The sequence below is a fragment of the Schistocerca piceifrons genome, chromosome 3 (assembly GCF_021461385.2).
Source record: "Schistocerca piceifrons isolate TAMUIC-IGC-003096 chromosome 3, iqSchPice1.1, whole genome shotgun sequence".
Taxonomy (NCBI): domain Eukaryota; kingdom Metazoa; phylum Arthropoda; class Insecta; order Orthoptera; family Acrididae; genus Schistocerca; species Schistocerca piceifrons.
The window spans coordinates 201,967,811-201,992,124 of NC_060140.1; the positions used below are offsets into that span (position 1 = coordinate 201,967,811).

Genomic DNA, 24,314 nt, shown 5'->3' on the forward strand with positions numbered 1-24,314 from the left:
AGGTTTAAGTAGTTCTAAGTCTAGGGGACTGATGATCTCAGATGTTAAGTCCCATAGTGCTTGGAGCCATTTTTTTCATGCAGCAGTTGTCAGCTGCGCTGGTGGAAGAATGGATTGTCCTACCATAAGATCTTACCAACCTTGTGTCTAGCATGGGAGCTCTACGCAAAGCATGCATTAGTGGCCGTATTGATTACACCGCCTATTGAGAACTATGACCCGTCTTTTGTAATGGCCAGGGACCAAAATAAAAGTCGCTGAATTCAGCGTTTTTATTGTCTTTGAGTGAAAGAGTCATTTCTGTTCGTCTCGTTGCGTATATCTTTGACTTACTTTCTGTACTATACTGTAGCAGTTTTTCTATGTGTGGTCCAAGTTTAATCGAGCTACGTTACTCGGTAATGAGACGTCATGCGAAAGTTAATGTCGTCCTTAAGTTTTGTACACCAGTGTGTATGTTGGCTGGGAGGGAAAGAAAGACGTTATGATTTATGTACCATATTTCATCAAAAACAAGTCTATGGTTCTTCCTATAGACATTTACTTAGTGGAAGAAAGTGACAGGATAACAAGGTACTCGAAATAGACGGACATTCGTACTCAGCCTTACTCCGTTAGATGTGGTGGACAGGTGATAACTTTTGCCGTTCCGGAGAACGAAGACTCTCCCCAGTGCAACTTTCTTTGTTCTCAGCGTGCAGCTGTCCGCATTGCGTAGCAGTGCGTTGGCCTTGCTGTGATTTGTGGCTCACTTCCGTAATAACAGCTGAGTGGCTACGTAAATCACCCCCACACTCTCACGTGGCGGAGATTGCAAGGGAAAGGGGAAAAGTTGCTGGTAAATAATGGATGAGTCGTTTCCAGTCACCTGCGTTCCATAATAAAGAACTGCTCCCGAGTGTCAATTTGCAATTCCGCTGTTTCTTTCATATCTACTTTGTTATTCCATTCATATAAGGAAAGAGCTTTCCACAAAGTGGAACGACAATTTTTGTACGATATCGTGCGTGGTGGCATTCTGCTATAAAATATTCTCGATCTACGTTCCAGCCCGTAGCGAACTGAACAAATAAACGTCGTGTTGCATCCAGCTTTATGCGAGACTTTCGATTTGACACCACCTCGTGGGCTTGTGTTTCAGTTTCACTGCGTAATTATTCATGTAGCTTCTCGTTTGGATTTAAAACTTAACCACTCTGGGATGACCTGCATATTATTCGTCGCCAGAAATAGACTGACAACTTCCTCTTTCTTATCTCTCTTTGCAAGTCTTTTTCCTACAAACGTGGCGTGTCCTCTTTGATTATAGTTCAATTACCTAAAATTTCACAATTTTTATTTTCTTTGTCATGTCGCCGGTATCGTAAAATTTTTTGAGACAGTCGTAAGTGGAACATATCACACAACCGTATAAATGTTCCTGCGTTATGTTCCATCGGGCCCTAGTGAAACTGTGGCAATTCTTGTAGATGTTTGAATACCTGGAGTCTTTTATACGCATACGAGAGCAACGTGAAAACTTCTCGTGCTGTATGTGACAAGCCGTGCCCCGTGCAACAAATAGTACCAACACTTTCTGTATTGTAGGCGAACACCTGTTCGAAAATTTTTCCAGTGACTGTATTTCACCTCAGAAGAGCTATTCTGAAATGTCTGTGAAAGACTGATCTACTATTACCATACCATCTTCATCAGATTCCAGACGATTTCGAGTTATAATCTTCTTTAGGTTACTTCATAAGTACGTCTACAGGCATCATATACTGGTTAAATGAAGATATGTTTCCGCAGATGGCTCAAATGACTCTGAGCACTATGCGACTTAACATCTAAGGTCATCAATCCCCTAGAACTTAGAACTACTTAAACCTAACTAACCTAAGGACCTCACACAACACCCAGTCATCACGAGGCAGAGAAAATCCCTGACCCCGCCGGGAATCGAACCCGGGAATTTCCGCAGAGATTGTAACTTTATGCAGTACGTTTATTTGCTATTGCTTAATTTCAACCGCATGGTCATTATCAAGCATTTGCCTATTAACACAATACTGGACAGACGTCATTGAGAAAATCAAAGTCTGAATGCAAGTACGAAAATTAGAAACATTTTACTTGCGAGTATGTATTAATACATCCACTACTTCTATAGCATACGTAAAAGAAGTAAGGAATTAAGGAAATAAAATATTGGAAAGAAAGCCTGGGTGTGTTCCAGCCAGCCGCTTTTAACTGTTATTTCATCATTAAAGAAAGCATTCGGATCATTTTAAACATAATGCCCATTCATATAAACTTCATAATTGTACTCTGGTAATTTATGTCACGATACTGTGCGACAACGTTTCATTTGGTCGGATGTGATATGTTGGTGTGTCGCTGTCATTTACAGTTATGTGTGTTGTAGAAATATAGCTAATTGTGTGCGCGACTCTGCACGCGCGGATCAATACAAGCTGTTCCAGCCACTACTGACTGCAGTATGCCTTCATGCTTACGTACGAGAGTTGTCACAATTCTGGTTGCGTATTACGGAGGGGGGGGGGGGTGCTGAAAAGTAACGCCTCTGAGTTTTTTATGCCAAAACTTTTAAAGCATTTTAAATAAAACAAACATTATGAACATTCTGCATTTTTATTCTTCATGTCAATGTATTTATCTCTCAACGTAGTCACCCTGGTGACGAACACACTTCTTCCCAACGAGAGACCAGTTTGTTGATACCCTCACTGCAAAATGTTTGACTTTGCTGACGGAGTCACAACCTCACTTCTGCTCAAAGTGAAATCTTCAGTGTTCTTAAACTTTTGGAAACGGATGAAAATCGAATGGGGCCAAGTCGTGATTGTATAGAGGATGATCGATGACAGGGAACCCAACGCATCAGATTGTTGGAGATGTCGCAGCTCTCGTGTGTGGTCTGCCGTTATCGAGCTGAAAGAGAGAGTGCTCCATGTATGAACGAACTCTTCGAATTGGTGCTTACAGTTTGCTGAGCTAAGAATTGGCACCTAATCCGATATCGTTTATGAATGAGTTGTGTCCTGTTACTTTCCCTAGGTATGTAACACCTGTCTTCACCTGTGCTCTTCAGTATTGTCGGTAGGCTTTAGCATAGGTGTCCGAAAGGGTGGGGGAGGGTGACATTTGGGGCACTTGTCTCCAAGTAGTATTGTTTCCTCTTCATTCACACTTCATTATTCCGTTCGGGGCGGACAGGCAGCAGCGACCTAGCCGCTATCCATTCTAGAGTTTCTGACAGCATAAAAAGTCGAATTAAAACAAAGAAATGTGAAAAAAGATGATGTTATTAAAAACAGGGCGATGCTCATTTAGTGAAGTTGACGTTGTGTTGCGAGCTGCTTGGAGGCGATGAGCTGATGACGATGATGTTTATGTCGTTCCTTGCTCAAGGACCAGCTCCATATAATGTGTTGGTGCTGACAATGGAGATTTGAACAAGAAGAAAAGGTTGTTGGATGTGTTTGTGAGAAGGTTGTGATGACGGGAGGGACCTAGCTATGCTGTGGCCTGTGGGGTGGGTGCTGTGGGGCTGGATGGACTGTTAAAAGTTGGGTGTTAAGACTTGAAAACAGAAAGTGAGAGTAGTTTAAGGATTAGGTGGGGTGGCAACCATTGAGACCTGATGGTGGATAGGTGGACTCTCAAATGGTGAAGGGGGGCCGAGCTGTTCTAGATGCTACAGTCTGGAACCGCGCGACCGCTACGGTCGCAGCTTTGAATCCTGCCTCGGGCATGGATGTGTGTGATGTCCTTAGGTTAGTTAGGTTTAAGTAGTTGTAAGTTCTAGGGGACTGATGACCTCAGAAGTTAAGTCCCATAGTGCTCAGAGCCAACCAAATGGGTGGACATTTTGAAGAACAATGGTAATGTTTTCATCGGTAGAAGCAGGACTAGGGAATTGTTTAGAAGTAGTGGTGTGTCGACTGGATAGTCAATTCAGGTTGGTTGGAGGAGGTTTAGTTTTACCCTTACACGAATAGGTGGGACGGGATTGGTTGCAGATGTTACACAGGTGTGGGGACTGTCAATTATGACACTGTTTGTTCAAGTGACAGGCTTTGCAGTGAGGACTTATGGAAGGGTTTTTGTAATTTGGACTTAAATGGTCATTGTATTTGTAGGCTTGCACTTGCAATCAAGAAGCTTCCTATCAGCGCACACTCCGCTGCAGAGTAAAAATTTCATTCTGGAAACATCCCCCAGGATGTGGCTAAGCCATGTCTCCGCAATATCCTTTCTTCCAGAGTGCTAGTTCTGCAAGGTATGCACCGGAGCTTCTGTGAAGTTCGGAAGGTAGGAGACGAGGTACTGGCGGAATTGAAGCTGTGAGGACGGCTCGTGAGTCGTGCTTGCGTAGCTCAGTTGGTAGAGCACTTGCCCGCGAAAGGCAAAGATCCCGAGTTCGAGTCTCGGTCCGGCACACAGTTTTAATCTGCCAGGAAGTTTCATATCAGCGCACATTCCGCTGCAGAGTGAAAATTTCGTTCTGGAAAGAAGCTTCTACTTGATGGATGGTGGGTCTTCGTATAAGACACGGATGAAGAATGTGGGTCAGGAGTGGTTTTTAATTAGTTGGACTTTTAGAATCTGTGAGTCGGGACCAGAATTTCGCTCCCACACAACTTCTCCCATTGTGATTCCACAGCAGTGAGAATCAGTGTGTGGTAGTGGGATTGTGGTTGTTTAGGACGTGGTGGGATTTGTGCGAGCAGGGAGGCATTAGAACCTAATGTTGTGGCAGGTAGTCTGTGCAGCAGGTGGGTGTGAAAATTGGGAGAAGAGGACTTGAAGATTGTAAGGTGTGAGGTGTGATATATTGAAGTTGGGAAGATACATTTCTACTTTGAAAGATAGGGTTTTATAAATGAAGAACTTGGCATTTGGACGTGACAGGATGAAGGAATGTGCTGGAGAATATGTTTAGGGTGGAATTGGAATGGCGTCCTTAGGTCCTCGTGTGGGGCTGCTGTGATGTTTTTAGGATTTTAGGGGTGGTGCAGTGACTGTGCTAGGTCATTTGCGAGGATCTCTTGGAGATTGATTGGGAGTGAGATGGGGTTTCGCATGACTTTCTTTCTTACTTAGAGCCAGTGTGATCACTGCTGTTGCATATTAAGTTGGTGTGGGTTTGGTTGTGGTCGGATTGGGTGTGTCTGGTATTTCCATTTCTGGCCCCAGGTGTAGGATAATGGTAGTGGCAATTGAGCAACAGTAAGGGCTGGTGAAGCTGCTGTTGGATGCAGTTACTGTGATGATAGTAGTGATGGTGGTGGTGATGGTGGTGATGGTGGTTGTGGTGGTGGTGGTGGCAGCAGCGGAGGCGTCGGAGGTAACTACGGCAAAGGAGGCAGCGTTAGTGGCAATGGGGCTGCAGCGCATTCTGCATGAGTTTGGTAGGACTGGGGTTGCGGTATCTTGAAGCTGGAAGATGCATGAAACCATTTGAGTGGCAGGGAAGGTGAAAAAGTGGGGAGAGCAGGTTGGTATAGCGAATAGGAGGTAAATGAGTAAGTGAAGGTGGGAGTCGAGTGTGGGTGAGAGTAGATATCTGTGGACGATGTAGCCATAGGTTGGTGTATCGTAGATGATGAACGCAGCAACACTGAAGCTAAAAGGCGAAAGGACCTTGGCGACAGTGACGACAGGCAGGCAATGAAACAGTGGTAAAGACGGTGACTTGCTGGTGGAGGCAATGACCAGTAATGACGATGACAGGTTGTGAAGACTGGTAATGAGGATGATGGTTAGCGATTGCTGGCAGTATACATGACGGCTGGCGATGACTGGCAGTGAAGATGGTGGTTGCAAATGACTGGCAGCAAAGATGATGGCTGTCAATGGCTGGCAGAGAAGATGATGGTTGGCAGTGAATATGATAGGCATGGATGACTGATAGCGAAGATGAAAGGTGTCGATGACTGGCAGCGAAGGCGATGACTGACGGCAATGGTGATAACAAAAACAGTGACGGTGAGGTGATGAAGCTTTATTCTATCGAGGTTTCAACCTTGAGAGGAGCCCTGGCAGTTGTTTTCTCGAGAGGAAGAAGGGCTTACAACCTTCTGACAGATCTCGAGTACAGAGTGTTAATTTTCACAGAATTCTCATACACTTCTGGAAGTGAGTGGGTAACCATCAATACTGTGGGATATGATAAGCACCTATAAAATTTTGTTCTTGTGACATGACACGTGTTGGGAGTGACCAACTCATTTATCTTGAAAACCGCAGTTTTAGTCTTGTCCCCCTAGATGAATTTCTGCGGAGACTCATAAGCTTAAAACATCATTGGTACACCACTTATGAAGAAGTAATGGTTTGGTCAGTTTCATCGCGGAAACTGACAGTGACACGCTGTTATTAGGTCAGCTGCACTGAAGTGCACGAATGTTCAGTAATAGCTGTCAATATGACGTGGTATATCGTTCAAATTATAATGACAAGATTCAGTGCTACAATCTGACATGGAGATAGTTGATACTCGGCATTACACTGACCTCAACTGCGTTATAAAAAGCTTCGACAACTTTGCCTGGAACATGCTTCAGTATTCTTCCAAATTAATTATTTATTTTTTAAATTTTGTCCGTATTTTGCAGCTTATTTCTTGAATTCGTGTACGGTCTACTAACATTATATGTATGACCACTTACAATTAAGTAACACGGTTTTAATTTTATTATCAACGTCATGATACAGATAAAACTGCAAAACGTGGCATGCCTAAAATTCAGTTGTAGAATCTTTAAACAACATCTGCACCGAGTCGGGAAGGCGCACTCGCAATTTTGTGAGTGCGGAGAGCAAGACGACATTAACGACGGAAGGAGGGAACTACTTGACCAGTTGCTAGACTTGGGATGCAAGGGACTTAACAACATCGCATCGATTCTGTCTACCGAGAACGTTAGGATTTTAAAACTAATATCGAACTTTAATACTGCAGAAGGTTTTGAGATATGACAGTGGTTGACTCAGGCAAGGCTGTTTTTTTTATTCATTTTTTAGTGTGGTCGCAATATGATAATTCTGTGAATAAATGCTGTAAAGTGTAAACAATATCGTTAAATAGTAAAAAGTGTGAGACGGTTATGTTATTGTCATATCAATGCCGACTTAAAAAAATAATAAATCTCTCGAGTCGTTGCCCTTATTGAGTTAGCTACGGTCATGGGTGTCAGCAGTTTTTATTATATTTTCTATTACGAATCAGTGTGTCTGAGTGCTTATCCACATCCACAGTAGAGTCAAGCTCGAATGGTATGAATTGTGGCGAGACGCTGAAGGCTGTTCAGCCGTCGAACTGGTAGACCTTCGGCAGTGGCGCATATTAGCGCCTTTCTTGGCCAGTTCTCAACAGTGTCCGGAGTACCAGCTTTAGCAGCAGATGACTGTGAAATATACCCGTCTTGTACGATATCCTGTTGCGGTTTCGTTGTTACTGGTTACGGGAACCGGAGAATGGAGTGCAGGGCGTGGTGCCGAAACACTGTCCGTTTCTTTTGAAAAACAACACCTAAGCCAGTAGCGTTAATATTCGGCTGATACGAGATATTTCGAGATTAAATATGCCTTTTGAGTTCACCCCATACCACATATAAGAGCTGTGGCGTTTCAACTTGGACTGCTGGCGAACAATCAAGACATCACTGACGCAAAATTTCTGGCAACGGAATGGCTACCACCATTAAGTCTTGCACCAGCTACCTTCGAATAGAGGGTGCCCACTTCAGCGTAGGAGACAAGCCGCACGTATATTTACAGAACGAGAATTAACATTGCACCAGCTGCTTATTTAAGCAGGCACTGTGCTGCAGTTACAATCCCTGATCAGACGAACTTCGCATTACATCTTTCTTTCGTTTTCTTTCTTCCGTTTTTATTCTATCGTGGATTTTTAGTTCAGTGGCTACCTCAGTTGCTTTTCCAGGACTTTGTGTAGCCCAAGAGCATTCAAATAATTATGAACCAAATTCCTTTAACTGCATTGTTACCTCGCAATTAAGTGGTAACTGGAAGAAAAACTCTTATGACGTGTATATGAAGATGATATCTGTTCTTTCTGACATGTCTGAAAGAACAGATACCATCTTCATATATAGTTAAGGTTAACCGGCCATTGACCTTCTTCTTCTGTGCTGGATGCACACGCATTTCCCGAACTCTTACGGGACTCGGTAAGATTGTCTGCCGCGAGTAATGGGTATAATGGAAGGGGCACTACGAGTGTAGTGTGTGGACATTAAGTTGGGAATGTGGGTCTCACGGGGAGCGTGCAAGGGATAAATCCGTGCAGTCGCACAATCCTCTGTGGTTCAGATGGATAGAGTGTCTGCCATGTAAGCAGGAGATCCCGGGTTCGAGTCCCGATCGGGGCACATATTTTCAACTATCCCAGTTGATGTATATTAACGCCTGTCGACAGCTTAGGGTCTTGATTTAATTATCATCTCATCTTATGACGTGGTCCTCTTGAGCAGAAAATATGGTGCCTTGAGACAAAGGAAATTACAATGAAATGACAAAATTCATGGGATGCCTCTTAACATCGTGTCGGACCTCCTGTTGCCCGGCGTACTGCAGAAACTTGACGTGGCATGGGCTCATGGTCGTTGGAAGTCCTCTGCAGAAATAAGGAGCCGTGTTACCTCTGTAGCTGTTCATAATTGCGAAAGTGTTGCCGCTGGACGATTTTGTGCACGAACTGACCTTTCGATAATGTCCCATAAATATTCGATGGGATTCATTTTGGGCGATCTGGATGGCCAAATCATTTGCTCGAATTATCCAGAAAGTTCTTCAAACCAATCGCAAACGATTGTTGCTCGGTGATATGGCACATTGTTAATCATAAAAAGTTCATCGTAGTTTGGGAACATGAAGTCCATCAATAGCTGCAAGTGGTCTCCAAGTAGTCAATGATCGGTTCAACTGGACCAGAGGACTCAGACCATTCCATGTAAACACAGCCCAACCATTATGGAGCCACCATCAGCTTGCACAGTGCTGTATCGACAACTCTGGTCCATGGCTTCGTGGGATCTGCGTCGGTCGCTCTCGAACCGTACCATCATCACTTACTAACTCAAATTGGGATTTTTCTATGTCACTGTTGTCCACTAGTCTAGGGTTAAACTGTCATGGTTATACCCAGAAGAGGCGCCACAGGCGATGTCGTCCTGTTAACATAGGCATCCGCGTCGGTCTTCTGCTACCGTAGCCCATTAACGCCAAGTTTCGCCGCACTATCCTCACAGATACGTTAGTCGTACGTCCCAAATTTATTTCTGCGATTATTTCACGCAGTGTTGTTTGTCTGTTAGAACTGACAACTCTACACAAACGCCGCTGCTCTCTGTCGTTAAGTGAAGGTTTTCGGCCACCGCATTGTCAGTGGTGAGAGGCAGTGACTGAAATTTGGTATTCGCGGCACACTATTGACACTGTGGATCTCGAAATATTGACTTCCCTAACGATTTTAGAAATGGAATGTCTAGTTCCAACTACCATTCCACAATAAAAGTCTGTCAACCCCCGTCGTGCGGCCATAATCAGGTCGGAAACCTTTCACATGAATCGCTTGAGTACAAATGACGACAGCTCCGCCAATGCACTGCCATTTTATACCTTGTGCACGCGATACTACCGCCATATGTATATGTAAATACCGCTATCCCAAGACTTTTATCACCGCAGCGTATTTGTAGCTTTTATATTTGGTTTCATTGGTACGCAGAACTGCGTGAGCATTAAAACGGTGTCTTTTCTTCTCAAACGTTGATAAAAGAATTGTTCGTAGACTTGGCTATGAAATCACTTCGTAATTTCGTTTGGGTCCTCAGAAAAACTGCCAGAAGTCGCCAAGGTCTATTGTTCGTTATGAAGGACCTAGAGCGTAGGAACAGAATATGGCGAATGGATCGGCTCTCCGCCTTGTCAGTGTCACCAAATTGTGAAACGATCCATGACGTAGAAGAAAGTATGCTATATGTACCAGACATTAAGATGCCAATATTGAAAGCAATGAAAGTTCCCGGAAAATAGAAAAGGATATTTAAAAATGTTCAAATGTGTGTGAAATCTTATGGGACTTAACAGCTAAGGTCATCAGTCCCTAAGCTTACACACAACTTAACCTAAATTATCCTAAGGACAAACACACACACCCGTGCCCGAGGGAGGACTCGAACCACCGGCGGGAGGCGCGCGCGATCCATGACACCGCGCCTTAAACCGATCGGCCACTACGCGCGGTAAAAATATACATGTAATTTAGCTGTACAAAGCTGGCAAACGCAAAATGACTGAAAAGATGCATTCTGACGAGTATATTTTATACGAGTATTATTGAAAGAAGTGAATTTATTTTCGAAAAGTACGTTTTTAGGGATGAATTGTAATACTGTTATCCAGGCATTTTCGAGTCCGCTCACTTATGCTGGCTTATAGAAGAAACACGAAACAGGTTAGCGTAATGAAACTGCGTAGTGAAAATCAATTTAGTTGGTCAATGACTGCATGAATTATTATTCGTGCGAGAATCGGATTCCATGTCTTCTTCAAAGACCACGTTAATCTGCAAAATTATGTCAGAGCAAGCATTAGAGTTGGTGGAGACTCTGCTGCCGTGTCGTGCCACTGCATAAGCAGCAACGCTTGTACACCTTCATGTTTAGTGGTAATGTGTCGCAACGTCGCCGTAATGGATCGCGAGGCTCGTGTTACGATGTCGTTCCCAGGGAACTGCGTCGCGAAAACAGCGAGATCAATGCCGTAGCGCCGTAAATACCTTGCTTAATTGAAGAATAATTCGTTTTATCTCGCAAAGCGTAGTAGTGAACAATTTCAAAACTTAACTGATTGTAACACTATATTGCTAGTGGATTATGCTCCGTCCTTAGCACTTTTTCTCATTTGCAACCAGGTAATTATCCATAAGGCATATTCTTTCTGTTCTTCTGTGCTCGCAGAAACGTCTCTTCACTGCCCCCTTGGACTTACACTGACGAGTCAAAACATTATGACCACTGCCCACCGCGAGACGGAAAGTTTGACTCGTACCGTGCAGCCTACGACGATGATCGACTGTTCGATTGCTACCGTCGTGAGAAAGCACAAGATGTTACACGTCAACACTTCATCACAGAACGATGAGGTCGGAGGCAATGCTGATGAATCACTTCTGTATAAGATTTAAAACTCAAAGAGACAGTACCGCAAAGTGTCTGTTATGAAACTTCTGTCATATTCTGTGGAACTGAATGGCTTTAACCATGTTTTCATTGAATGAAAGTGAATCTGAGCTATTGCAAATGAACGGTGTTGGAGAAATAAACAACTCCACAATTATAAAGTCAGATACATGTGTCAGCAGTTCAGTGCGCTATTTTGCAGTTTAGTGCGTATGTTTTCACAATTCACGTAAACCGCGCGATAACAATTTTCATTAGTGGGAAGATTTGAAGCAGCCGGCCGAAGTGGCCGTGCGGTTAAAGGCGCTGCAGTCTGGAACCGCAAGACCGCTACGGTCGCAGGTTCGAATCCTGCCTCGGGCATGGATGTTTGTGATGTCCTTAGGTTAGTTAGGTTTAACTAGTTCTAAGTTCTAGGGGACTAATGACCTCAGCAGTTGAGTCCCATAGTGCTCAGAGCCATTTGAACCATTTTTTGAAGATTTTAAGCTGATCCGAAAAGAAAATATATTAAAACTCTTTTGGTCAATTGATTTGAGTTTTACTGTTCTTTGTATTGCGCCTGCAATGAAATTATACTCACTGATTTACAAAACAGTGTCTGACAACCGAGATGAACCGCTGAAATGTTTTCTTGCGTCACCTGGACGCTGCCCAGTTGCAGAAAGTGTCTGATGGCACGTCACGTTGCAAATGTTTGATAATTCACGGGAACAGGACAAGATGTATTTGTCAATACAAATTAATTTGTGAAGAAAAAGGAAACACCAAATAAATTCCCACCGAAGTTCAGACGTGTCATCTAGCCATGGAACTCTCATAGTTAAACTTCACAACTATTTTAGAGAAGACAAAGGACTGGAATATGCCGGCATAATATGCAATGGCAGGTTTGTGTACGTTCAACAATGTATGACCGATCAACGATTTATTTCACAGGCGAATGTAGCTCTCCTAACTTTCACTTTTAAATGTTGTAATTTTAGCCAACACATTAAATAGATTAATTATGGCGCTCCGTTCACAGATCAGTCTTTTAGTACACACAATAACTGTTAACACTCGCTGTCCGTAATAGCGTCTGTAGTACTGGTATAATTCGCAGTCTTTTCTAGATGTAAACCAAACTGGTAACTGTTCAGCACACTGGGGAAACACAATACACTCTCATTTTCTAGTTGAATATGCTTCTGGTTCCCTTCCTCCCGACATACTGTTAGTTTTGACCTCGCTTTGACCCGCGAGACAGTGTTAAACTTTTCACAACTCTAATATCAACCATTAAAAGCCCTATAGCTACACTATGTGATCAAAAGCATCCGGACACCTGGCTGAAAATGACTTACAAGTTCATGCCGTCCTCCATCGGTAATGCTGGAATTCAATATGGTGTTGGCCCACCCTTAGCCTTGATGACAGCATCCACTCTCGCGGGCATAATTTCAATCAGGTGCTGGAAGGTATCTTGGGGGGAAAACAGCCCATTCTTCACGGAGTGCTGCACTGAGGAGAAATATCGATGTCGGTAGATGAGGCCTGGTACCAAGACGGCGTTCCAAAACATCCCAAAGGCGTTCTATAGGATTCAGGTGAGGACTCTGTGCGTTATGAACAGGTGCTAGATCGTGTTGAAGGATGCAATCCCCATCCCCGGATTGCTCTTCAACATTGGGAAGCAGGAAGGTGCCCAAAACATCGATTTAGGCCTGTGCTGTGATAGTGCCAATCAAAACAACAAGGGGTGCAAGCCCCTTCCATGAAAAGCACGACCACACCATAACACCACCGACTCCGAATTTTACTCTTGGCACTACACAAGCTGGCAGATGACGTTCACCGGGCGTTCACCATACTCACACCTTGTCATCGAATTGCCACATTATGTACCGTGATTCGTCACTCCACACAACGTTTTTACACTGTTCAACCGCCCAATGTTTACGCTCCTTACACCAAGCGAAGCGTCGTTTGGCGTTTACCGGTGTGATGTGTGGCTTATGAGCAGCCGCTCGACCATGAAATCCAAGTTTTCTCACCTCCCGCCTAACTGACATAGTACTTGCAGTGGATCCTGAAGCAGTTTGGAATTCTTCAGTGATGATTAAGATAGATGTCTGTCTACTACACGTTACGACCTTCTTCAACTGTCGGCGGTCTCTGTCAGTCAACAGACGAGGTCGGCCTGCACGCTTTTGTGCTGTACGTGTCCCTTCACGTTTCCACTACACTATTACATCGTAAACAGTGGACCTAGGGATGTTTATGAGTGTGGAAATCTCGCGTACAGACGAATGACACAAGTGACACCCAAACCACGTTCGAAGTCCGTGAGTTCCGCGGAGGCCCCCATTCTGCTCTCTCACTATGTCTAATTACTACCGAGGTCGCTGATATGGAGTACCTGGCAGTAGGTGGCAGCATAATGCACCTAATAAGAAAAACATGTTTTTTGGGGTGTCCGGATACTTTATATCACATAGTCTATCTGACTACTTTCATGGAAACTTCCGGCCACTGGAGTGGAATATGTTCACCGCTAATGATTCAATGCATCGCCTCCGGCTATTGACTAGTAACTCTTGCCGATAATCACCACAACAGCAGAACAGGAATACAGTTCAAAGTCAGTAGGGAAGAGTCACACAGAAAAACCACACTTAACGTTGCACGGGAACAAATGAAATTTATTGGTACGAACTAATCCTAGCCAAGTCCGTCACTTTTATCCAATGCCACCTCCAGCTAGCTAATGGCTCCATGCTCTGCTCTGAGATCTGTTTTTAGCAAAAGAGTCCTCCCTCACTAATCCGCAACACACTCCAGGAAAATCAGGAACTAACCTCAGCAGAATTCGGCGCCTGCGCATGGAAACGCCCTTTCAAGTGCTTTACAGAAGAGTGGTAAAACTACAGTAGACTACCGTACACTACCATAAGTAAGCGCAGACTACGGTAGTTTGCCCGGTAGCTTTGGTCAGTTAAGGTCTTACCCGCATTATCTGTTCATTAGGTGTGTTTGCAGACGTATCGGGCGTTGTCTCATAACGTTCGCTTTCTTAACGTATGCGATCAGTGTCATACTATATTCCCCTAAAGACTGGAAGCGGTGAACTATCTACAAACCCGAGTGAGGATACATAAAGGACTGAGTAACCTACATAACATTTTTGTTCTATATTGCTATCCTCGTGTCTGTTACTTAAGAATAACGAGTGTTAATAGAAAAGCTGAAACTGTCAATGTTTAATTCAAGTTTTATTCGAAAATGGTTGCTTTGTAACGTGAAACAGAGGGATGTTGTTACAAAAATAAAGAAAACAATACAGATTCATCATATAGCGTTAGAAATGGCAAATTCCTAAAAAAAGGTAAAATTAAAAAAACAGCAAAACAGAAATATATCAGACATCGCTTCAATACTTGGTCAAACTAATATAAAACATGTTACTGTTATTCATAAACAACATTCGCGTTTATCAATAAGAACAGTAAACTCTTGCCTTTGATCATGATGAAAGTTCTGTTGAGTACGAAATAACAACATTAATTAATATATCTTTTTTATGTTTCTGCATGTAAATTGTACTTGCATCAAAAGTAATTGCTTTGTTTGCATAAAAGCAGAGAAGACAGGAGATCAACTAATTTTTATTACTTGCAAAATCCAGTTTATGTTATGTAAGGATATAAAATACACAATGGACTAATCCTGAATGAAGTACGGCTCTAATTATGTGCGAAACAAACAACTAAAGAAACAAAAAATCAAGAAGAAGTCGTCGGCTCTCATTTTCTCTCTTGTACTTTCATTTAAGTTTCTTTCCCTATTAATCTTGCCAACACCACCGGTAATCCTACCATTTACTACGTCATTTATGTAGCGTACGAAAACTTGTGAACTGTAATTTTGATGGAGCACAACTCTACTTTGTAAGCTTTTAGTACCGGAAACGTAACCTCGTTGGCCATCAAGGACCACTAACTCAGACTTACGAAGCAGTAACCACTTTAAAACATGAAGTTGACCCCATGAATTGCTATGTCAACCCATCAAGGGTTGTTGGTCGACTCCTCGACGTCACGGCTCCACCACATTATTTAATCTGTAGGCTTTTCATCCAGTGAGGATCAGGAGCGGAATGCTGGCATTTCAAATGGCCGTTTCCTGCTCAAAACGCTTCTGTAAAGTGGTGCTCGCAATGAAGACTCTCAGCAGTTTCTCTGCAATGTTGGAAGATACCAGCCGTCATGGGGGCAGTCTTGTACCGCTACTCATTTAGGGGGATAAGGGTAACACCAGCCCATTAGCTCTAGACTAGAGGAAACCTCTTTGCGTGCTACGAAAACGAGCAAACAGACGCGGTCCAGGAATTATATGTGTACGAGGTGGCTAGAGGAAACCTCTTTGCGTGCTACGAAAACGAGCAACCAGACGCGGTCCAGGAATTATATGTGTACGAGGTGGCTGTGTTGTATGATGATGATGACAGGCGGCAGAGGGCGAAATTCGGTGCTGGAACGGCTGGGACGTAGCCTCCTCCTCTCGAATAGTTCCAGAAGAAATGCTGATCTTAGCGGACGGACGGACGGACCATCAACAGTGTCACATGCCCTCACCACAGGGTCGCTGGAAAGAGGTCTGGAATATAGTCCATGACATTGGCGCAAAGACCGGTGAACAGGAACTTCGCACATCAACCTTTCCTCCTTTTGCCGGCCATAAACAGGTGGTGAAAATTTCTTTCAACACCAGGATTCGAACCGCCTACCTCGCAGCTGAACTCCACAACATGGTCGTGCGTTAGCGACCTTTTTTCCTTAAACTATTTCCAAAACAATACAACATCAGCAGCTAACGTGAGAACATGCAAATGGGGAAAACTGACCGGTTTTTGTAAGCGGGGGAAGGTGGGGACAATGGGAGATGAGCACGTACGGGGCGCCTCCAAAAAAATGGTTCAAATGGCTCTGAGCACTATGGGACTTAACTTCTGAGGTCATCAGTCCCCTAGAACTTAAATCTAACTAACCTAAGGACATCACACACATCCATGTCCGAAGCAGGATTCGAACCTGCGACCGTAGCGGTCGCGCGGTTCCAGACTGAAGCGCCTAGAACCGCTCGGCCACTACGGCCGGCAGGTGGCCTCTGGCTCGATGATGGAGCGGAGGCTGGAGTGGGCAGAATCAACTAACCAGAAGTCGACAAGAAGCGACGGTCAAGGGAGGAGATACAAACTTGTAGTCATGAAATTCCATCGTGTGGGAGAGGGGAAACGGAAAACAAATGCTGTAGCAAGGCGCTGCGCCCGCCAGGGACTTGGAGTAATGCGAGAGGGTGTTACCGACATCAGTAAGGCCAACCGCGCTAGGCCCATGCCAGCTGAGTGGGGAGACCGCGCAAAACGCCACGGAGGTAACTGGCGAATTAGGTCCGGAAGCGTGGACGTCGTTAAATCACCGCATGTGTATTCTCTAGGAGGCTCCAAAGACCGAGCCGCGATTTGACCCCTTATCCGCAAAGGTAGGCTACCGTCTATACTTTGACGCAGCCTATCGCATGAGTCTCGGCTACAGGGAACCACACATGCTCCAGGCGAATGAAAGCGTACGGTTCGACGATGGATGGAGGGGCATGGAGGAACAGGCGATTGTTCGCCGTCCCAGTGTCCAGACATCACGTACACCGACGGAGGTCAGTCGATGGGTGTCACCGATGGATGACAGGTGGACCATAAGGGAATGTGCATCAAACCAAAGGCTAGTAATCACTGATGAGTGAGGAAGCTTCCACAGGCGACTAAGATACCATGTAGGTCGAACTGATGGCGGAAGGTAAGGCTGATGAAGGTTGCGCGATACTGCAGTCCACCTCGTTAACCAATAATTGATCTGAACGTCATTGAAAGTGCAGTGATTGACCGTAGAAATCTTTTAGGCGTGGGGCCACACGCATGGGAGGTCGGCCTAGTCCACGAAGAAAACGGACACATGCGCTGATAAGGGAGCAATGTAGCTTGCAGGCACCGGTGGGGAAATGGAAGCTGGCGATTATATGTCCAAGAGTCGTCGCGTGAGTTTGGCTACCGAGGCAGGGTGACCCTAAAAGTCTGAGATCCTCGGTAAATCCGTCCTTGTACGTTTACCACAGGAATTAAACTTCGTTTTATAACGCCTCCTCTTCGTGATGATTTGGTTTGATTTGTACTTGGCCTCGGGTAAAACTCGGCGACAGTCGGTAGAGTGTTGAGATCGTTATCAAGTTACGAAGACGACGCTACACAAAATAACAGTGCTGAACCGAAATGTCGACGTGCGTGAGATATTTACTTCGCCAAGAATCGTAATTAATCGTTCGTAATCGATGTTTAACTGATTAATGATGAAATATTAATAATAAAACCAATACAGTCACATCCACTACAAATTCCCTACTAGCTGGTCGTAATTTCAAGTATCTAAGAAATCGCAACAGTGGGCTTGTTATTTGAGTCAAAGATTCTACACAAGCGCCGAGCGCTACAGTCAAATATTATCGCTGCGCGTAATTATTACTCGGGAGTTTCATATCAATAATTTGATAGAGTTTTAAATCACAAATGCACCTCTTGGCACGAGAGGGTGTTTTATTGCACAATATCAGTCACTTCCTAACCGAGCCTTGAGAAGAAAACTTTCCCAGGTGTTGGGGGGATTTAAATTATATGCTTCGGACCTATCACTGAAGTTCCATAAACCACTGGCTATTATGAATGAAAATTGTCTGTCAGTGTTCGTTGCCTAAATCACTGTCTAAGTAATGTTTAGTTCAATTATCTAGTTAAAAGTTCACTTTATTCTAGTAGGTAAAAGTCCTCCGTTCAAATTCTAATGCTGTGATTTTTGAAGTCAGAAGATCGTATTACTGCGTCATAATAGATCGCAATTATTCAATCTCAAAAACAATCTAAGCGCGCCCACATGTACGAGCATTCAAATATATGACCTGGTTCGGCTAACTCTCGTAACGTAGTAACAATGCATTGAATTATACTTAGTCATTACTCACGATTCCCAAAGAGTACTCACACGGAGTATTCTTTGGGATCGTTGGTTCTACTTTGCGAATGTTAATTTACGCTAATTTTGCAATTTATTATGATTTTCATTTTAATTTTACTGAAATTTAATCTTTCTTTCGCAGATTACTAAATTGTCAAGTCTTAGATTCCTGATTTAATTACTTGTTATTGTCCTAATAATAGTGATAAATGGAACTTCGTTCGCTTATTCACTCTTCTGGGAATTTGGGACTTGGGGGAAATCTTTGGGGTATTGGGAGCTAGTTTTTGATTTTTATTTCTCGTCCGAGGAAGTGGCATTACAGTTTCTATATGACCATTCCTTACCAATCTTACATTTTTTATACTTCATTAGCTAATTGTGACTACGGGACGGGATGTTGCAGGCCACAGCTGGAGTTCCGCCGACTGGATGGCGATGTGGGCCGGCGGCTGGACGCGCTGTTCGGCGTTCCAGACTGCCTGCTGGAGGTGAACCCGGGCCGCGTGCTGCTGCCTCCAGAGTTCAAAGAGCTGGCCGACCGCATCCTCGACCTCACCGTCTACCCGGACGACGTCTGGCTAGTCTCCTACCCACGCACAGGTGCGTCACATTTACCACCATCTTCTATATAATTTCTGAAGGTGAAAGGACTGCAACCATATAGCTATGATCTGCTGAAACGTTTGAGTTCAGCTACTTATGCAATAAGGGTCATTGCAAATTTTGGTGATAAACATCTTAGTAAATTAGCTTACTACGCCTATTTTCACTCATTGCTTGCATATGGCATCATATTTTGGGGTAATTCATCACTGAGGAATGAAGTATTTATTGCACAAAATCGTGTAATCAGAATAATAGCTGGAGTCCACCCAAGATCATCCTGCAGACATTTATTTAAGGATCTAGTGATATTCACAGTAGCTTCTCAGTATATATACTCTCTTATGAAATTTGTTATTAACAACAAAACCCAATTCAAAAGTAATAGCAGTGTGCATAACTCCAATACTAGGAGAAAGGATGATCTTCACTGTTCAAGATTAAATCTAACTTTGGCACAGAAAGGGGTGAATTATACTGCCACTAAATTCGTTAGTCACTTACCAAATAGTATCAAAAGTCTGACAGAAAACCAACAAGTATTTAAGAAGAAATTAAATGAATTTGTGAATGACAACTCCTTCTACTCCATAGATAATTTTTATATATAAATTCAAAAAAAAATAAATAAAAAAATAAAAAAGTTGTTATATTAACTTAATTATGTTGTTAAATTAACTTAATTATGTCATGTATTGGAAAATTTGGCTCGTTCCACATCATTACGAAATATCGTATTCATGAACCATGGAACTAGTATTAATTTAATCTAATCTAGTATCAAAGATACAAAAAACTGCCGGAGAAAAATTGGTACACCCTTTTAGAGATTTTCAGTTCACTCAAGATTTATTGTAGCAACAGTGCATTTGTAGTACATAAAATGACAGTCATCAGCCATACAAAGTTTTTATCTCAAATGCGTGGACTATCTCGGCACGCTCCTGGGTCGACTCACATTCCAACCTAACGCCACTGCCAAGTAAGCAGGAGTCCTGGGTTCGTCTTCTGGTCTGGAGGAAAGTTTTCACTCGTCGACGCTGATTCCTCACAAAGTCCCGATGCAGCTGATATCATCAATTACTTCCGTTTCCTTTTCTTTCTCCCCCTTCACCCTCAGTTTACGTAATAAGTATCACAGCTGTCGATTTCACGTGGTGTCCGAAAGAACAGACACCACACATACGAATAATAAGCTTTTCGATGTTACACTACTGGCCACTAAAATTGCTACACCACGAAGACGATGTGCTACAGACGCGAAATTTAACCGACAGGAAGAAGATGCCGTGATATGCAAATGATTAGCTTTTCAGAACATTCACACAAGGTTGGCGCCGGTGGCGACACCTACAACCTGCTGACATGAGGAAAGTTTTCAACCGATTTCTCATACACAAACAGCAGTTGACCGGCGTTGCCTGGTGAAACGTTGTTTTGATGCCTCGTATAAGGAGGAGACATGCGTACCGTCACGTTTCCGACTTTGATAAAGGTCGGATTGTAGCCCATCGCGATTGCGGTTTATCGTTTCGCGACATTGCTGCTCGCGTTTGTCGATATCCAATGACTGTTAGAAGAATATGGAATCTGTGGGTTCAGGAGGGTAATACGGAACGCCGTGCTGGATCCCAACTGCCTCGTATCACTAGCAGCCGAGATGAAAGGCATCTTATCCGCATGGCTGTAACGGATCGTGCAGCCACGTCTCGATCCCTGATTCAACAGATGGGGCCGTTTGCAAGACAACAACCATCTGCACGAACAGTTCGACTACGTTTGCAGCAGCATGGACTATCAGCTAGGAGACCATGGCTGCAGTTATCCTTGACGCTGCATCACAGACAAGAGCGCCTGCGATGGTGTACTCAACGACGAACCTAGGTGCACGAATGGCAAAACGTCATTTTTTCGGATGAATCCAGGCTCTGTTTACAGCATCATGACGGTGACATCGCGGTGAACGCACATTGGAAGCGTGTATTCGTCATCGCCATACTGGCGTATCACCCGGCGTGATGGTATGGGGCGCCATTGGTTACACGTCTCGGTCCCCTCTTTTCGCATTGACGGCACTTTGAACAGTGGACGTTACATTTCAGATGTGTTACGACCCGTGGTTCTACCCTTCATTCGATCCCTGCGAAACCCTACATTTCAGCAGGATAACGCACGACCACATGTTGCAGGTCTTGTACGGGCCTTTCTGGACACAGAAAATGTTCGATTGCTGCCATGGCCAGCACATTCTGCAGATCTCTCACCAGTTGAGAACATCTGGTCAATAGTGGCCGAGCAACCGGCTCGTCACAATACGCCAGTCACTACTCTTGATGAACTGTGGTATTGTGTTGAAGCTGCATGGGCAGCTGTACCTGTACACGCCATCCAAGCTCTGTTTGGCTCAATGCCCAGACGTATCAAGGCCGTTATTACGGCCAGAGGTGGTTGTTCTGGGTACTGATTTCTCAGGATCTATGGACCCAAATTGCGTAAAATGTGGGTACATGTCAGTTCTAGTATAATATATTTGTCCAATGAATACCCGATTATCATCTGCATTTCTTCTTGGTGTAGCAATGTTAATGGCCAGTAGTGCAGTTCTGATACTATACTCCGACCTTTTGTATCACGGACTGTAACGTAAAATTCACTTTCGCCATTTAGTACTGGGCTATGTGTAATGACGTGACGTGGCGGAAAGTGTGAATACAGCCTGACGGTGACATGAAGTGATGTGATGTGCAGCCAGTGTGAAATGACCTCTACACGATACCAGTGTGTTGTCTCGTGTGGTTGAGTAATTGTCAGTGCCCACTACCAATACAAGCTCGATGCAGTGACGTCAGTGTGTTACGGGAAGTGGCTGTCCTGTCCGCTCGTGATTTTGAGTCACAGCGGAATGTGAGACACTGTGCTGCGAGCCGCGCGTCAGCGGGTGACCCCCGCCCACATGGCCTCCGCTGCCCAAAAGCGTCGGCCCGGCCGTCAGCACGGCCGTCGCCGGCCGCCAGACACACACACGCACACACACACACACACACGCACACACACACTAGCTCAGTATCGACCTCCCCGCGGAAGGTCGCCAGGTCACGGCCCGAGCGCCCGCTTCCTGCAGACTGCCCGTGCCCGCGCTGTCCGTGTCGTGTGTAACTCCCCTCTGCTGCGGTGCGCTGGGCAGTCACTTTCCGAACGGGATCGCCAATCACAACCACCAACATCATTATTATCATTGTCAAGCGTCTGCCGTCCACTACTCGAAAATGCGACAATTTACGCTGGACGTAAATAGAGCGTCACGCAACCGATGTAATGTGTTGCGAATACATAGACAGAACGATCCTTTCTTGTATGATTATATGATAGCGGAACAAACACTGGTAGCAGTTACTTCTGTAAAATATCTGGGAGTGTGCGTGCGGAACGATTTGAAGTGGAATGATCATATAAAATTAGTTGCTCGTAAGGCGGGTACCAGGTTGAGATTCATTGGGAGAGTCCTTAGAAAATGTAGTCCATCAACAAAGGAGGTGGCTTACAAAACACTCGTTCGACCTATACTTGAGTATTGCTCATCAGTGAGGGATCGGTGTCAGGTCCGGTTGACAGAGGAGATAGAGGAGATCCAAAGAAAAGCGGTGCGTTTCGTCAGAGGGTTATCTGGTAAGCGTGATAGCGTTACGGAGATGTTTAGCAAACTCAAGTGGCAGACTCTGCAAGAGCGGCGCTCTGCATTGCGGTGTAGCTTGCTGTCCAGGTTTCGAGAGGGAGCGTTTCTGGATGAGGTATCGAATATATTGCTTCCCCCTACTTATACCTCCCGAGGAGATCACGAATGTAAAATTAGAGAGATTCGAGCGCGCACGGAGGCTTTCTGGCAGTCGTTCTTCCCGCGAACCATACGCGACTGGAACAGGAAAGGGAGGTAATGACACTGGCAGGTAAAGTGCCCTCCGCCACACACCGTTGGGTGGCTTGCGGAGCACAAATGTAGATGTAGATGAACCGAAGTGTTATGATCACATTAGGCGGAGCTGAACGGTGTACGAGACTACGAGCGACCATCCGTCTCAAAGTGTGGTGTGGACTCAGTGTTCGACTCTGGGGCATTATAGTTTGTTACTGTCGCCTCCTCTCAACTGAACATGTTGACAGCCCAATTATAACATATCACACATGTCTAGATTTAAAATAGAAATGAAAAACTGAGTGAATATAAGACTGGGAAGGGGAAACAAAAATATTGGAATAAACTGCCTCGCATTTGCGGATGACTTTGCTACACATTCAGAAAATGTGACATCTGCAGTAATACAAATTAATGTTTTCGAAAGAAAGAGCCATTAGGATCGGCTTAAATATTTCCGCAAAAATAAATAAATAAATAAAATAAAACAAAAAAGAAAAAGAAATAGGACTAATTTTAAAAATGCACCGAAATTTCTGAAAAAAAGTAATGGGCTAAGGGAAAGGTTAAAAATTTTCGGTCTCTTACGGAGATAACCCAAGAAAATGGTTTGGAAAAAGGTGTTATATGGTATAACTAAAACAACGAAAATTACCTGTCCAAAAATGCAAATGTGTGTGAAATCTTATGGGACTTAACTGCTAAGGTCATCAGTCCCTAAGCTTACACACTACTTAACCTAAATTATCCTAAGGACAAACACACACACCCATGCCCGAGGGAGGACTCGAAACTCCGCCGGGACCAGCCGCACAATCCACAACTGCAGCGCCTTAGACCGCTCGGCTAAAAATGCACAAATAAGGCATTGCAATAGAGTACTGAACCCAAAATGTGTATCCTCGAGCGAATATCTGACATTAAAAACTAGAATTAGATAAATTTGAAATACTACAAAGATGAGTCATTAAGCAAATAGTAGGCACACGAAAAACCATGGAAGGTTCAAAATTACGAGGTAACGATGCAATTTATCCATACACGGATAACATATCGGAAGTAATGAGAAAAACAATATTGGTATCCTTTGGACTGTTAAATCGAATGCAAGACTGTAGACTAGCGAAAAAGATCTCCATTTATTTGTGATCTAGAACGTCGACGATAAGATGGAGTTATGACGAAAACACTAATTTAGAATAAATAATATGAAAGATAAATAAACAAGTTGCAGAGAAGTGTTTAGGGAAAAACTATTTAATATAGAGGGATTCCAAGAAAGAAGAGGGGAAAAAGACTCTTCTGTAGCAGTCAGAATAAACGAAGGAAAAACGTAGGGAACAAATGGAAGAGTACTAGAAGAAAAGAAAAAAAAACTATGAATAAAGAACTGAAATTGACACGTGGTCCTTAGTTACGCCATCCGAGAACAAGAAAAAATTGTTCACATGCTTGCTTAGTACATCGCTTTAGCGTAACGCCAGCAAACTGACATTTTGAGAAATGCATCATTTGAGAGTTACATGTGTCATGCAGTTTGAG

General features: G+C 43.9%; 1 protein-coding gene across 2 annotated transcripts in view; it reads left to right on the forward strand.

The window, feature by feature from the left end:
* Window positions 1–24,314, forward strand: part of LOC124789578 (luciferin sulfotransferase) — a 73,007-nt gene that overhangs the window by 15,205 nt on the left and 33,488 nt on the right. For both annotated transcript variants that reach the window (XM_047256983.1, XM_047256984.1), the window contains exon 2: window positions 18,663–18,859. In XM_047256983.1, the coding sequence (XP_047112939.1) occupies window positions 18,663–18,859 (197 nt within the window). The remainder of the gene's footprint in view (window positions 1–18,662; window positions 18,860–24,314) is intronic.